The 15,212-nt window shown below is 38.8% G+C and overlaps 1 protein-coding gene across 4 annotated transcripts in view; it reads left to right on the top strand.

The window, feature by feature from the left end:
- LOC106087076 (protein Teyrha-meyrha) overlaps positions 1-15,212 on the top strand; it is a 55,350-nt gene that overhangs the window by 36,912 nt on the left and 3,226 nt on the right. For all 4 annotated transcript variants that reach the window (XM_013251983.2, XM_013251981.2, XM_013251982.2 and 1 more), the window contains exons 4-6: positions 10,505-11,007; positions 11,878-12,511; positions 12,583-12,790. In XM_013251983.2, the coding sequence (XP_013107437.2) occupies positions 10,505-11,007; positions 11,878-12,511; positions 12,583-12,790 (1,345 nt within the window). The remainder of the gene's footprint in view (positions 1-10,504; positions 11,008-11,877; positions 12,512-12,582; positions 12,791-15,212) is intronic.

The raw sequence follows: 15,212 nt of genomic DNA, 5'->3' as shown, positions 1-15,212 counted from the left end.
TCATAACTCCTTAACAGTACACGATGGCATGGTACTTTATGCATAAGTTTTTTAGATCTTGTCAAGCTCTTTCTCTAGAGTCCTAAATCATGTAAATCGGTTGAGTAGATCAAAAGTTATGGCCCCCAGAAGCTTGGAGAAGTCAAAAGTGGTCAACTTTGACACCCTGTAGCTCACCCTGTATTAAAGATATGGACCAACAACAGCACTTTTCTGAAAGCCTATGTCCTCCTCTACAAATGTCTAGAACATTTTGTATGGCTAAAATCAACAGATAAAAAGTTGTAGACTTATTTCCAATTTTTTTGCCATTTGGCCCACTGTGCGGTGTCTTGTAGCCGCGAAGCCGGGCAATGACATACGAAATACTCCAACGTCTCATCATCTTCCCCACATGCCCTAGACGTGCTATCTATTGCCACACCGATTTTGCATAAGTGAGCTCGTAGTCCTGTGTGTCCCGTTATGATACCTATCGATATTATGACCTCCTCCTTACTTCCTTGTTCAAAGTCAAACCCACCGTAATGGATATATTTTAACCCGGGTAGAAAATACAGCTTATGAGATGTGTATATTTACTGCGGATATTGAGGGGTCCAATACAGCCCAATCTTCGATTTTTTTTTTGTGAAATCAGATAAAAATACTTTATTTATGTGATGAAACAGCAGATACGTCTAAATGGTAGATATATCGAGATATGGTCCGATTTATACCGCATTTGGCGTGAATTTAAAATATCGAATATCACTCCGCAAATATACGAGTAAAATTAACTCAAATTGTCTAAACGATCGATGTTCACAGCAGCCATGTCCAAATTACTTCAGACTTGGTGTGTATAGGGTACATATGTATATATCGGGTAAAAAATAGGCTTCAACAAGGAAAAGGAAATCTCATTAGGAGACCTTTATGTATGGCAATTACATAAAAATTGTCCATTAATACTCTCGGTCCCAATTTTTTCCGAATCTGGTGAAAAATATGCCTTTTGTGAACTGAAGAAGTTTAATCTGAAGATCGGTTGATATCAAGATATGGCCTGTCTTCAAACTTAATATGCCCAAAATGGAAATAACTCCTTGAAAAACCCTTTTTTCAAATTTTAAAAAACATCGGAATTTTTAAACTAAAAATCCAGATCGGTGGGTTTGACTTTGAACAAGCCTTAGTCCTTTTATTTATTTATTTTTGCTAAAACTATGCGTTTTATCATTGAAGTGACGAATACGCCGATTTTTTTCTTGAAAAGTGTTGATTTTCTTTCAAGTTAATCTGGCAGCCCTGCTTCCTATTGAAGGAGAGAGTGGTTATTTGTACCCTCATATCTGCCGCTCTCTCTCTTTCTCTTAAAAATTGAGCGTTTAATTAACTTTCAGTGTTTAAATTGAGTCTTAAGTTATGTGCACTTCTTTGCAGGATTTTTCGAGTTTTTTTTACTTTTTGTGCAATGAAGCCCCCGCACGAACTTTAACAGCATTCCGCTTCAAAATCCATGGTGGAGAGCATATACAATTAGGCTCGGCCCACAGTGGGCCAAATTTTAGCGGCTCTAAACTTGTGGCGCTTAGGGTAATTCTTTTTTTCCTAGTATTTTTTGGTTGACAATGGATAAAGCTACAATAAAAACCAAAACAAAAAATTTTTAAATTAGTTTGGTATTTTTGTTTCTTTTGTGAAAGTTTGTAACATTTTTCATATTTTAAAAGTTGTTTGTCTCTCCCACCACCGTAGTTTGGGGAAGCATCTCGAAATGTTGATCTGCGACCCTATAAAGTGTATACATTCTTGATGGTCTTGTCATTCCAAGTCGATCTAGCCTTGTCCCTCCGTCGGTCAGTCTGTCTGACGAAATTACGATAGAGGTCAATATTGATGAAGGTCAAAGGTTTTTGCAAATGGATTATATCGGTTCAGATTTAAATTTGGCCCCCATATAAACCGATCCATAGATTTGATTTCTTGCACCTCTAAAGGGCGCAATTTGGCTAAAATTTAGCACAACGACTACTTCTCCATTCGCCAATATCTGTGCCAAATATGGTGTGAATCGGTCCATAACGTAATAAAGATCCCATACAAACCGATCTTCCTATTGTTCTTCTTGAGCCTCTAGAAGGCTCAATTCTTATCCGCTTAGACTGAGACTTTGCACAACGACTTGTCGTATGATGTCCAAAATCTGTGTCATGCATGGTCTGAATCGGTCCTTAACCTGATATAACTCCTGTATAAACCTATCTCTCATTTAGGCTTGCATCACAGTATATAAACATCAAGTCTGGGCACCGATATTGTTCCTATAAGTGTAATATCAAGTCAAGTTGAAGGTTGATGCAGTTGATTCTGACAATCACAAGACAACATAGTTGTTTACAAAAAGTATTCCAACTAGAATCCCGGAAATTTTAATCCATGTTTGCCTATTAGAGTGAGGATCATTTTTCTATTGATATGTTAATTTCTCTTTCGAGATGAGTTTAATGATCGAAAACGCGTCAAATCATGGTTGGTGTGGTGTATCTCCTGTAGCTTTCATTTTTCCATTGCATAAAATTTTTGATCATTTAGCTCATCTCGAAAGAGAAATTAACTGATTTGCTTGCATTTTCAGTAGAAGCTATTTTGGCTTCAATTTTTCTACAACTTTTGAGCCAAGATCACCAACAACGTTTTTTTTTTGGTTTTGGTTAATTTATAAATAAAACAAATATTTTTTTTTAACAAATTGACACAATTGCAAATGTATAGACTATTTGATGGTGAATGAAAAACACATGGTAAAGCATGGTACGTCTCATCTGAAACATATGTTGTGTTTGACAGCTTACAGCTGTTCTACTGGACCACATCAATCAATATAGAATTTATATTTAAGGTCAGTGGAATGTTAGTGCTTCACTGAGGTACCATTTTGCAGGTATTAGACAAATTGAGTTTTGAGGCGCTAGATCGCTAGGTCAGTGGAATGTTAGTGCTTCACTGAGGTACCATTTTGCAGGTATTAAACAAATTGAGTTTTGTGGAGCTAGATCGGCCATTTCGCCCACAATACGGCCCGGCCAAACTTAAGGTCTATAAAGAGTAAATAATTTCCAGACATAAACATATAAGCTAATCTCCTTTAAATTTCTGATATGCCCTTAATACAAATAAAAATTCAAACCGGTTGTCCTTGTGCCTTCCACAAGGGATGGATTAAGCAATTAATTTGAATTTGTGTCATAGTCACAGTCAAGTTTTTATTTTAAATCATATAACAACAGAGGGACAGACAGACTGACACATAAAATGATAAACTTATTTATAATTAGCTCATTAAGGAATAGCAAACACACAGTAGCAGCAAAAGGGTAAAAACGAACGCATTAAACACATTGGCAACATTTGTGTTTGAATTATACGCCAATTAATATTGGAAAGTTGTTGCAGAGTAATACTACAACAACTAACTCAACTATGGTGAGTAGTGTAAAGAGCTAAGTACAGCAAGTACTCTCTCTCTCTCTCTCTCTCTCTCTTTCTCCCACTCCCCCATACGGTTGGCAATCACATTGGCTCTTCTCGTTTAATCATAATTCATAAGATTTACACATTACAAAGCTGCAAACATATGGAATAGGCAGAGGTTGGGGTGGCGGCATATGAGAGTTGGGGGGCATTTGGCTCCGCGTTCGCTTTACTCCCTACTCACTGTAGAGATGATGCTACTACCAAAATATAAACATCAAAAGCAATAAACAAAAAATGTTGCCAGTGCTATAGCTGCTGCCAGCAACAACAAATAAACAAAACCACCAAAGAGTGGTTGCTTGTTGGTTGGTTGGTTGCAAGCAGCCGTCGACACACACGCACCCACAGATGCTAGACACCAGGATTTTCCGGGGGGAAAGCCACCAAGTGCGGCGGCCACAAAGCATGATGACAAGGGCCAAAGTGTTGTTGAACACAAAGCGCCAAAAGTCAAAAGTCTTTGACGCCACACAAAGCAGCGGCAAAATGAAATTGTTTAACAACAAAACAGAGACAGCATGTCCCCTCCCCCCCCCCCCCACACTCAAACACTCAAGGACAACCCTTTACATGGAATGAAAACCAACTTAAATGGTAAGGGGGCATATGAGAAACGGATGTTTGCCTCACAAACATAGCCAGAGAAGCGGTATGGTTACATTTGTCTAAAACTCAAATGCCGCAATGAGGAAGGTAGAGAAATTAGCTTAAGCAGCATTGCTACAATGGGGAGAAAGAAGGGTTGAGGTCTAGAATGTAGAGATGCTACAAAAGGCTTATGGACCATGAGAGATTTTTGTTCTTTCTCGTGTAGTAAAGTGTTTTAAATGTCGCGTGCTGGCTTATGTTTAATGATTTTATGAATTTTTCAAAGGATTTTGGAAAATATTAAAACAAATGACTTTCATTGGTATTTATTTAACATGCGTGCAACATGTTGCTCAAGTACGTGGTAGCAAAAGGGAAAGTGTAACAAATGCAATGATAACATTGTAGTCATATAGGGAAAATCAAGAACAAGGCTCTTAAGGGAGAAAAATTAAAAAAAAAAAAAAACGGCTGCTTGTTTCTTTTTTCCTAAATGACAAAAGAAGCCTTCGTTAAACCTCTTTCCAAATGTATGCAAAATCTGTTTATAGTCATGCTTCTTGCCGTCTTTTTTCGTCGTTTCTGGGCACTTAATTACGCTATAATTGCAAATTGTTTATCCAACATTCAAGAAGATGTTCTTTTTTGGCACTCCAATGGCAAGAGTAAGGCAATTTCGTCCACTCCATGTCTTTGTGCTATGGACAAGTGGCAATTTATATTCTTAAGTAGGTTAAAGATGAATATTTCAAAGTATTTGCCGCCAACAAAAATCAAGGAGATATGTTTTGAGCCCACTCTTGTAGATGTCTTCTATCGTTAATTAGCCAAAAGAGTGGGAGGAAAGGAATATTAGGGGTAGATCTATATTAAGGATTGAAAGATTTTTGAGAAAATAATTAGGAATTTCATTTTAAAAACCAAATTGGCAATGACGGTGAAAAAAAGTTTTCCTGTATAGTCAGAACACTGTATAATAGACCTTAAAACCGAAATATATCGTTGACTCTCAGACAACTGTACAGTAAGTACTTGACCCAAAACACATTATTTTGATGTTCTCACGTTATTGAAATGTAACTCCTGCTACTGGACTATTTATTTCATTGTTCAAAACAGTTTTGTGGGGTTGTTCTTTAATGATTTCTTGTGTTACCGTTTCAGTAGAATATCCACATCGTTGTGCATCATCAGTGTCTCTACGACCATTTTGACCATTATTTTTATGACTGTTAGACGTCTGCAGGGATCCGCATTATCAGTGTAGCTCTGATCATCTTTGAATTTCCCTTACCAACAAAATAGTGATAGACACGAAGTGGAATGCCTAATTATTGAGAATTTGATTAAGCTGAGGCCATCAAATGGCCCATTGTGATGCTATTTTAAGAATATTTCTTCTTCAAAAGAATTTTGTCTTCTTCTGCATATACGCCCAAAGGATTTTCCACAATCCTATTTAATATTCGTATGTTATGCATAATCCAATTTTAAAGTCCTCATCTAAAACTAACGAATATCCTCAATTACTTTCATGTTGATAGCCAATTTTCAACCACTTGTACGAATCGATTCCCTTTCCCCCTCTTTTGACTTCTCCAATCTATTCTCCAATACGGACGCGTGCAACATGATGGATGATGGGTTTGTGGAATTTTTATATTAAAATTCATGCTTATAAACGCATGTAGTATGGACGACCGACTATGTGTCTGTGTGAGTTTGCAGAGAAAATAGAAACAAATGACTTTAATAATCGTGTATAGAAATTATGCTTTCTAAACATGTAATCTAAAATCGCATTCCTGGTGTGGCCGCTGCTGGTGCTGCTGCTAATGCCGCCTGTGGTATCCATTACAATTCGATCAAGTTTATCGCCAGCACTCCCAGGAGGGCGTACGCGGCCAATCGCTGGGCATTCATGTGTGAACAACAAATTGCCATTGCAGTTCCCATAACAAAAACTGTCCATGGCTGTTGGAAAGGGGGAGAGGGGAGTTGTACATTTACCAGTACTTGCATGTTATGCTTGGCAACAACTAAATGCATATTTATATACATAAATAAATTCATATAATAAAGGATGCAATGGTTTTTGTTAAATGGTTAACCAAATAAGATGCACTGTTAGCGATGGCTTACTCAGACAATGTCATGACAGCAAAAATAAAAATAAATAAATAAAAATACCATAATAAAACATTAAGTGGGCTCGCAGAAAAAATAGCAATATTTTCAAACTTTGATGGACACTTAAAAATCTTCCAAATTTTTTCATAGCATCTTATCCTAAGTTCAGCCAGGCCGAATCTTATTTACCCTCCCCCATGGATCGCATTTGTCGAGTTCTTTGCGCATAATCTCTTTTTAGGTAAACAAAGAATATTGAATAGGAATATGCTATTGTGTAATGTTTCAGTTCATTTGGATAAAAAATGGCCTTTGATTTTGATTTCCTTTTTTGGGGCCAAGTGTTTGGGGGACGCCTCATCCCATATACTCCCCTTAAACCAATGGCAAGTTCTATTTGAGAATAGAATACGATGCGAATATTTTTCGGGTCTAAGTGTTTGGGGGACCACCCCCCTCTCCAAAACAACCTTCAATCGTTCATATTTACCGACAATATGGGACTCAAATGAAAGATATCGGGGAGTAGAACAGGAAATTTATTGGAGTCCACCACTTTTGGGGTTTTTTTGGGAAAAAAGGGTAATATGTTGCTCAACTACGAATCTGATTTCCAAATGTGGGACCAAGTATTTCGGGGACGCCTCAAATGGTAATATGGAGTTTAAATAAGAGTAATTTGAGAGTAGACCATGATGCTGATAGTTTTTCTGGGACCCCAAAACACCCCTAAATCGGACATGCATATTTACAAACCATGGCAATATAGGGCTCAAATAAAAGGTATTTAGCCCACTTTCGGGACCAAGTTTCTGAGGTTAAATACTACCCCCTATCCCACAGACCACCAACCTGAGAGGGGGAACAATCCCAAAATCCCCATGAAAGTATCGGGCTTAACAGTGGAGTACATCTAACTTCCACACTTAAATAACCATTAACCCTCCTCCAAACTTAATACATGACCATTAACGATTTTCGTAGCATGGTATTTCACTTAAAGCTCTTTAATTGTCGAAAATAAATATCCAAAGAATAATTTTGTTTCATATAATATGAGGCGCAGCAGGGCGGACCGGATTCGGCTAATTTTCTATAATACTAAAATTTGATGGAATGGGACTTTTGCCTATGACAATCGGGAGACAATGGAACTTCTGATGGACCTCACAACCACGGAAACTGCCCTGGTCCTTTAAATTTCCCGACGGGACGGTATAATGCCATAAGTCGAATATATCGAAACGCCTCTCTAACAGAAAGAGTTCATTATGGAATTTAAACTCCCATCTCTGAAATGAGTTGCTGTCAAAGAAAAACAAAACAGCTACACTACTTCAGGTTTCAAAACTATTTTGGGAATGGGACACATATAGCAAAAGAAGCCGTAGGGCAATGTGCGCTTTCTACTTCTGCGGAAGAATGTTTAGTATGAAGTGGGAAATTAGGCGAGTGTTGATATAGAGGGCAATAACACGGATATAACAATGTTCACTGAATTCTCCAAGATGGATTAGGGAAAGGCAAGGGGTGTCTGTTGTACTAATACGTCTGTGGAAAAGGTCGTTGATGTGACAATTGCAAATTGAGAGTTTCCTAATGAAAATTCCACTATGGAACAGGGGCAAACTTCTTACATATTCAAGTTACCGCTAAAGGATAAAAGATCTCATATTTATAGCCAAGTACGAACTGCGTGCCACAGTGCAAAACCTCTTTTAGGAGAATTGGGAGTTTGCCCATGAAAATTCCATTATGGAACAGGGACAATCTTCTTACATATTCATGTTCTGATCTATTCAAGTTTACCGCTCAAGGATGAGTGTTCTGTGTTGTTCTGTTTGTGAGGTGTTTTGAGAGTTGGACGGCTCAAGAAGTTAAATTCGCAGATCGGTTTATATCGGAGCTGTATTAATTTAGAGGCCGTTTTGGATCATACCATGTACGTTAGAGGTCATAACAGAACATTATGAACAAAAATGAAGCCAAATCGGATAATAATTGTGCCCTCCAAGGCTTTAAGAAGTCAAAACGGGTAATTGGTTTATACGCAGATTTTGATTATACTCAACATAGATGTGGCAAATCATAATAAAACTCCTGGTGGGATATTTTAACCAAATCGAATAATAATTGCGCTTTTTAGGGGCTCATAAATTCAAATCGGAAGAACGGTGTATATGGGAGCTATCTCAAAATGAGGTCCGATATGAATCATCTTCGGTTCGGATATTGAGGAGCCTTCTCCTACTCACTGTTCCAAATTTCAGCGAAATCGGATAATAATTGCGGCAATTGTGGGCTAATGACCCAAAATCGACGGATTGGTCTATATGGCAATTAATTCGAAGTATGGTCCGATTTGGACCATATTCGGTTCGGACAGCAGGAGGCGTAGTACAACTCATTGTTCCAAATTTCATTTATTGTCGCAATAAATGCGGCTTTATGTATATTTGGACGCTCTTTCCATACAATTCCGACCACAGTACAGCATTAGGAGCGAAGACCACCGTTAAAAAAATGTGTTCTGATGAAATGGCCAGTGTGGAAATGGGGGCAAATTATACATAACTGTCGGACCAAAAGGATTTTTAAGCCAGACATCGATCAAGGAAGAACAAACGAAATGCATGCCTCCAACGATAGGGCTCTGAGTACTCCAGCGGGAGTCATAATAGGGCAAAGGCAAAAACCCCCAAGCGGACATTTGGACAGATTGGTACAACATTGGAGTAGGAATTTGACATTCCAAATTTTCCCACTTTCCAATCTCAAGGGACATCTATGTCGAAAATCACCCTAGGCGACATTTTTACGAGTCAGGCAACAAGGGACTCAAATAAAAAACATAGTTGGGAGTAGAGTACGAACTGGACATCATAACTTTGGCTAAGCATCGGGGACACGATTACATGTCAAAACGATGTGGGACTAACAATATTTTAAAATAAAAACGAGTCTCATAAACAATACCAATTCTCTCCAAACGGAAACATAGAGCAATAGCAATAGCATGTGAGTCAAAAAATGTAACAGCAAAATTCTAATCTCAGATACTTTCTGTAATATGGCGCTCTAGTAAAAGCTTTTGAAAAATCGACTACTGATATACCAAAGGAAATTTTGTTATGCGTTTTGTAAATGGAGATGCACTTCAGTGGCCAAAATTTTTATAAAACTAAAATTTCAGGTACATTTCTCTACGAAAATCAATTTAAGACCAATTTATCTATGAGAAGGGAATATAAAAATTGACGGTCATTTCATGAAGTTTTTTCTTTTTTGTTAATTTTATCGAATTTTTCGAGTGTGCAAAATCTCTGAATAATTTACTGTGGTTGCTATTGCTTTTGGCATTTTAGGTTTAGCGTCTTTTTTCTCGCACTGGTGTTGAGATCACGTCTGTGACAAGTGTTACTAGAGGTTGTCTATTTTTTTTTTTTTTTTTGTCCCTTTTAGCTCTGTGCTGTTATGGCATATTGTGGTCAGTGCTCATACATGTCCAAGAAAAAAAAAAAATGGTGGGTTTTTTGCTGCAAATGTCAGTTGTCAGTTGCCAATTATAATTTGGAAATGAAAATGCAGCGACCAAAAAAGGGAGACTAACAGTCAGCCAGTCAGTGGCAACAAAAATTCCTGCTGTGATTTATTTTAAATAATATTAAATCAAGGAAACAGACAAACCAATGCAGAATTACAAATTCCAAAAGCCCTCCCCACCAACAATTTATCCACGTGGTGGGAAAAAGGATATGCGCAAAGATGCCTCTTAAAACCACAATGAATTATCACACGCTTTAGGGTGTAATAGAAATATGCAAAGGGGGGAGCCACTCGACTGACTGACTGCCTTCCTGCATGTCTGTTCGTCTGTCGGTCTGACTCATGTGGAAAATACGTGTTGAAAATATTTAGAAAGCAATTAAAATTGTAATATTTTTTCGCTTGCTCAACAATTGGGGAAACAAATAAAAATCCCTTGGAATTCCTGCATAAATTCGAACAATATTTATGGCCGCACAACGAATTCCAATAGTTGGGGTGAGCCATCCCCACCCCTCTCCCATGCATATTGGCGTGTGTTATTGAAATATTTGGAAACTCCAACCAAATTTCAAAAATGAATAGTCCACCAAAAGGTTAAATCAATTTGGGTATGGCATTAATTTGAAGATTTATAGGTGTTTTTGTGAATATAATCCCCCACATTAGATTTGTTTTGCTATTAAACACTCCCTGGCCTTTGCTCTTGTTTAAATTATAGATACCCATCGCTCTGACAAGCCCACAACATCATGTGCCTCCTCAATGGCTGCTGTATCGGCGGCAGCCGCAGCAGCGGTGGCCTCAATTGCTTCCTCCCAGGCAGCAGCGGCGGCCTCTTCCAATACAGTAATGTCCCATTTATCACATCATCCCCATCCCCATGCCCATCATGCCGCTCATCATCTGCCCACCCTCAGTGCTCATCATCATCACCATCACCCCAACAGCAGTCTGCTGGCAGCGGCAAGTATGAGCCACAGTTTGGGCTTGACCGCCCCTCCCGGCCTTAGGCCTCCACCTGGCCATGTGCCCGATATGTGCCCGGTGTGTGGCATTAAATTGACGCCCGAAGAGTGGAACTCCCATTTCCTGACCGAATTGGATCGTTTGTATAAACTCAGTTCGGGCATGGAACGTACGAATTTACAGGCCACCTATATGTTTGCCCCACCCTGCCCCTCTCAAGAGAATGCCATAAGGACTAGCCATAATCGTTGGGAGGTAAGTACAAGGACTTTAAATCACTGCTAACTTATTTTTCTTTAACTTGAAATTTTTGTACGACAAAAACTTCATTAAAAAATATTTTTTTTTTTTTTTAATATTTTAAAATGTTTTTCAAAAATACAAAACAAATGCTAATGTAAAAAAATGAAATTAAAAAAAAAAAATAAAAATTTTTCAAAAAAAAGTTTTTCACATATGGAAAATTATTTTTCAAAGTTTGCTTACTAAAGCTTAACATTTTTTAACAAAATAAAAAAAATGCAAACATTTCGAGAAAATATTTTGAAAAATCCATTTTAGCTTCTAAAGACTTTCAAAAAATTAGGATTTCTAAAAAACTTAAATAATTAAATGAAAATAAATTTTTCTTTAAAAAAAATTCTTTTTAAACAAAAAGAAAATACAATTTGCAAATTGCAAATTTGGCCATGAGCATTCCACTAAGGAACAGGGGCAAACTTCTCACATATCAATGAGTGCAGTCCGATTCAAGTTAAATCTCAATAAGGGGCCTCCTTTTTATAGCCGAGCCAGAATGGCGTGCCGCAGTGCGAAACCCTTTTTGGAGAGAAGTTTTACATGGCATGGTACCTCACAAATGTTGTCAGACATAGGAGGGGAAAACCACCGCTGAAAATTTTTTTTCTGATGGTCTCGCCAGGATTCGTACCCAGGCATTCAGCGTCAAAGGCGGACATGCTAACCCCTGCGCTATGGTTCATTGCCCCCATTATCATTGAGCTTAAAATGTAATCGGACAGAAGTTTGCCCCAGTTTCTGAATGCAATGTTCACGGGCAAATTTGCATTTGCAAGTTTATATTAAAATTAAATTAAAAAAAAAAATCTTCTTTTCTTCCTTAAGACTTTCCAACGAATACGCAACAATCGCCAAAATCGCTTACGCATCAAAGTACGCAAACGAAAGTATGGCGACATGTATTTCATGGAGAACATGTTCTGCAATTCCTGTCCCATTTGCAAAAGGAAATATGCTTTGGAAACTGGCAAATTACCCCCAGATGAGGAAAATAAGCATCACGAGGAAATCGAGACGGTCGATGTGGAATCTTGTAATGATGAAATGCCCGATTCTAATTCAGAAATGCAGCAGGTTCATCATGCCCATATGCCAGCTCTCAGTGGGAGCAGCAGCCATAGTAGTAGCCATAGCAGTTCAAATGGTGCAGGAAGCGGCGGAGCCGGAGGCGGAGGTGGCGCTGCTAGTACCAGTGGCACTGCCAATCTACATAATAGCAATAGTCAACCGGGAAAATTGGATGGCATTCTATATAGGACAACAGCGTGTGTGATCAACAAGGATGGCGGTGGCCACAATGCCGCAGGGGAGGAGGATGTCAGCACAAATGTGGCCACCACCAGCAGTAGTACCAGCAGTAATAGCAGCAGTGCGGGCAGCACCACAAATTGGACAGAAGCCCATGCGGCTGCCTCCAGTAATAATAACCATGGCAGTGGTCCTCAAGGACATATCTCAGGTAAGTGTGAAAAAGGCGGCAATTTTCGTTGTTGATGAGAGTTTCAATGGGTTTTCTTTTTGAAAATTTAGTTAAAAATGTCAGTGAATTATCTTCGACCACTCATCATTACTACAATGCGGATTCGTGCAATGAAGAACGTACTCCCAAGGATATGTCCATGGATACATGCAACAATGACAGCGATGAGGACGTCATAGTTGATGATGATGATTCCATAAAGATGTCCCAATATTCAAAGAAGAGGAAATACGAGGAGGCCATGGTGGGCAGTAGTAGGTAAGACTATTCAAAATATAATAAAGATGAAGAAGAGAGAAAGCAAACACAGATAGAAGATAATAATGTAACAAAATATATATATATGGAAAATAGAACAATTAAAAATGTGCCAAGTTCGGCCGGGCCGAATCTGCACCCACCACTGCAAAAAATTTCCACAAATCAACATTGAAGACATGTTTATTTTACGTACCAAATTTTTGTCTAATCTAATTTGTCAAACTGCAGCTTCGGGGGGTCGTTAAAGACTTATCGGAAGATCGGTTTATATGGGAGCTATATCAGATGACAGACCAATTTGGACCGTACTTGGTGCGGTAGTTGGAAGACGTAACCAAATACTCGGTGCAAAATTTCATTCAATTCGGATAAAAATTGAGGCTTACAGGGGCTAAGGATGTCAAATCGGTAGATCGGTTTATATGGGAGCTATATCAAGTTATTGAGTGATTTGGACCGTATATTGCACGGTTGTTGGAACTCGAACCAAAACACTCGGTACAACATTTCAGCCAAATGGTTCATTGCACGGTTGTTGAAACTCGAACCAAAACACTTGGTACAACATTTCAGCCAAATCGTATCGTATAATTGGGGCTTCCAAGGGCTGCGAAGACTAGTTTCTATATGAGATATATCCAAATCTGAGCCGACAGACGACAAGAAAAATAGTAATTTATGTGTAGCAAAATGTACCCGAATATATGCACGTTGTACAAAGTGCACTCACTGAAATCCGAATCAATCTTTCTTTTTGTTGAAGGCCAAGGCCAACCAATGGCCAACATCAGCGCCTGTTCCCAGGTTACGGGCGGCTGGAGGCGAGCATTGGATTTTGGAGCAATCGGCTCGCCTCAACGAGGGATACATGTGCAATGCCACAAAACCCATGGGGTTGGGGCGCTGGGCCAGTAACCCGCCCCGGAAAACTATGAGAACTACTATGCGAAACAAAGGAATAGTAAAAAAGGACCACCCCCCAACGTTGACGACACACACAAACGAAAAAGGACCATGATTTGCTGATTTGCATCTAGAACTTCCGCACTCTTTATAGAGAAGGTGCAGTATACGCGCTGGCGGATGTATTAGAGAAGTACAAGGCAGATATTACCGCCTTACAGGAAGTGCGATGGACTGGGAGTGGCGTCACTACAACACCAAACGGTGACGAACTATACTGTAGCTGCCATAATACGAGGCATGAATTTGGCTGTGGATTTGTGGTTAGTCGGAGACTAAAACACCTTGTCTCCAGCTTTACTCCGGTGGATGAGAGGCTAGCCACAATCCGCATAAAAGCCAAATTCTTCAACATCAGTCTTATTTGTGCCCATGCCCCGACGGAAGACAAAGACGGGCAGACAAAGGATATTTTCTACGAGCGCCTAGAGAGAGAATATGACCGCTGCCCCGCCCATGATATTAAAATCGTTCTGGGAGATTTTAATGCGAAAATAGGGAAGGAAGACATTTTTGGTCCAACAGTCGGAAAGTTTAGCCTCCACGAGATAACGTCCAGTAATGGGTTGAGGCTGATAGATTTCACCGCGGCAAAAAACATGGTAGTTAATAGCACTAGATTTCAACATAAAAATATCCACAAAGCCACATGGCTGTCACCCGATCAAAACACGATCGGGTGACAGCCATGGAGTCTCAGACGCATATTTCGAGGTGTTACAAACAGAATGACGAAATTAGTATATCCCCATCCTATGGTGGAGGGTATAAAAAACCTCTACAATTTGGTCTCACCAAAACAGTGAACAAGAAAGTCACAGGCATTTCGAAATTTCCAAAAATGTTAAAACAAATTACAACCCCACGGTTTTCTTCTTCTTTCTGTGTTTTGTTCACCTTTATTTCTGCAAATTGTATGAATTTGCAGACAAAACCTATGTTTTAAATTTTCGAACTGTGACTTTGAAAAAATTATTTCGTGTGAATTGGCGGTCGCCTAAATATTTATTTGGTGAAACGAATGTGAAAAGGGAAAACTATTTTGCAAAACCAAGATCACAAGGGAATGTTTCATTATTCAACGTAGAGTTCAGTTCTTGAAATACTCTATGATTGCTAGTGTGTCGTGAAATCAGAAATGAATGGTCTTGTGCAGGGCTGGTATAAAAATAAATAAGGATGATTTTTTAGTTATTATTTTTTTGGCAACAATGGTTTAACAGCCCACGCACGCTTCGTGTTTTGTCGAACATCTTCAGTTTGGTCTATAATTTAACCATGAATCTCACAAGCGAACAACGCTTGCAAATAATTGAATTTTATTTTAAAAATGCGTGCTCTGTTAGGTAAGGTTTAAGTGACAGTCTGCCATCAGACTCACTAAGACGTTTTCGTCCATTGTGACACCACAGGAACAGAAGAAGGAGGATGCCTTCTAGTTCCTACCGTTGAACCA

This window comes from Stomoxys calcitrans, chromosome 1 (assembly GCF_963082655.1).
Source record: "Stomoxys calcitrans chromosome 1, idStoCalc2.1, whole genome shotgun sequence".
Taxonomy (NCBI): Eukaryota; Metazoa; Arthropoda; class Insecta; order Diptera; family Muscidae; genus Stomoxys; species Stomoxys calcitrans.
The sequence above is the reverse complement of the archived record's forward strand: the minus strand, read 5'-3'. Positions and strand labels throughout refer to the sequence as shown.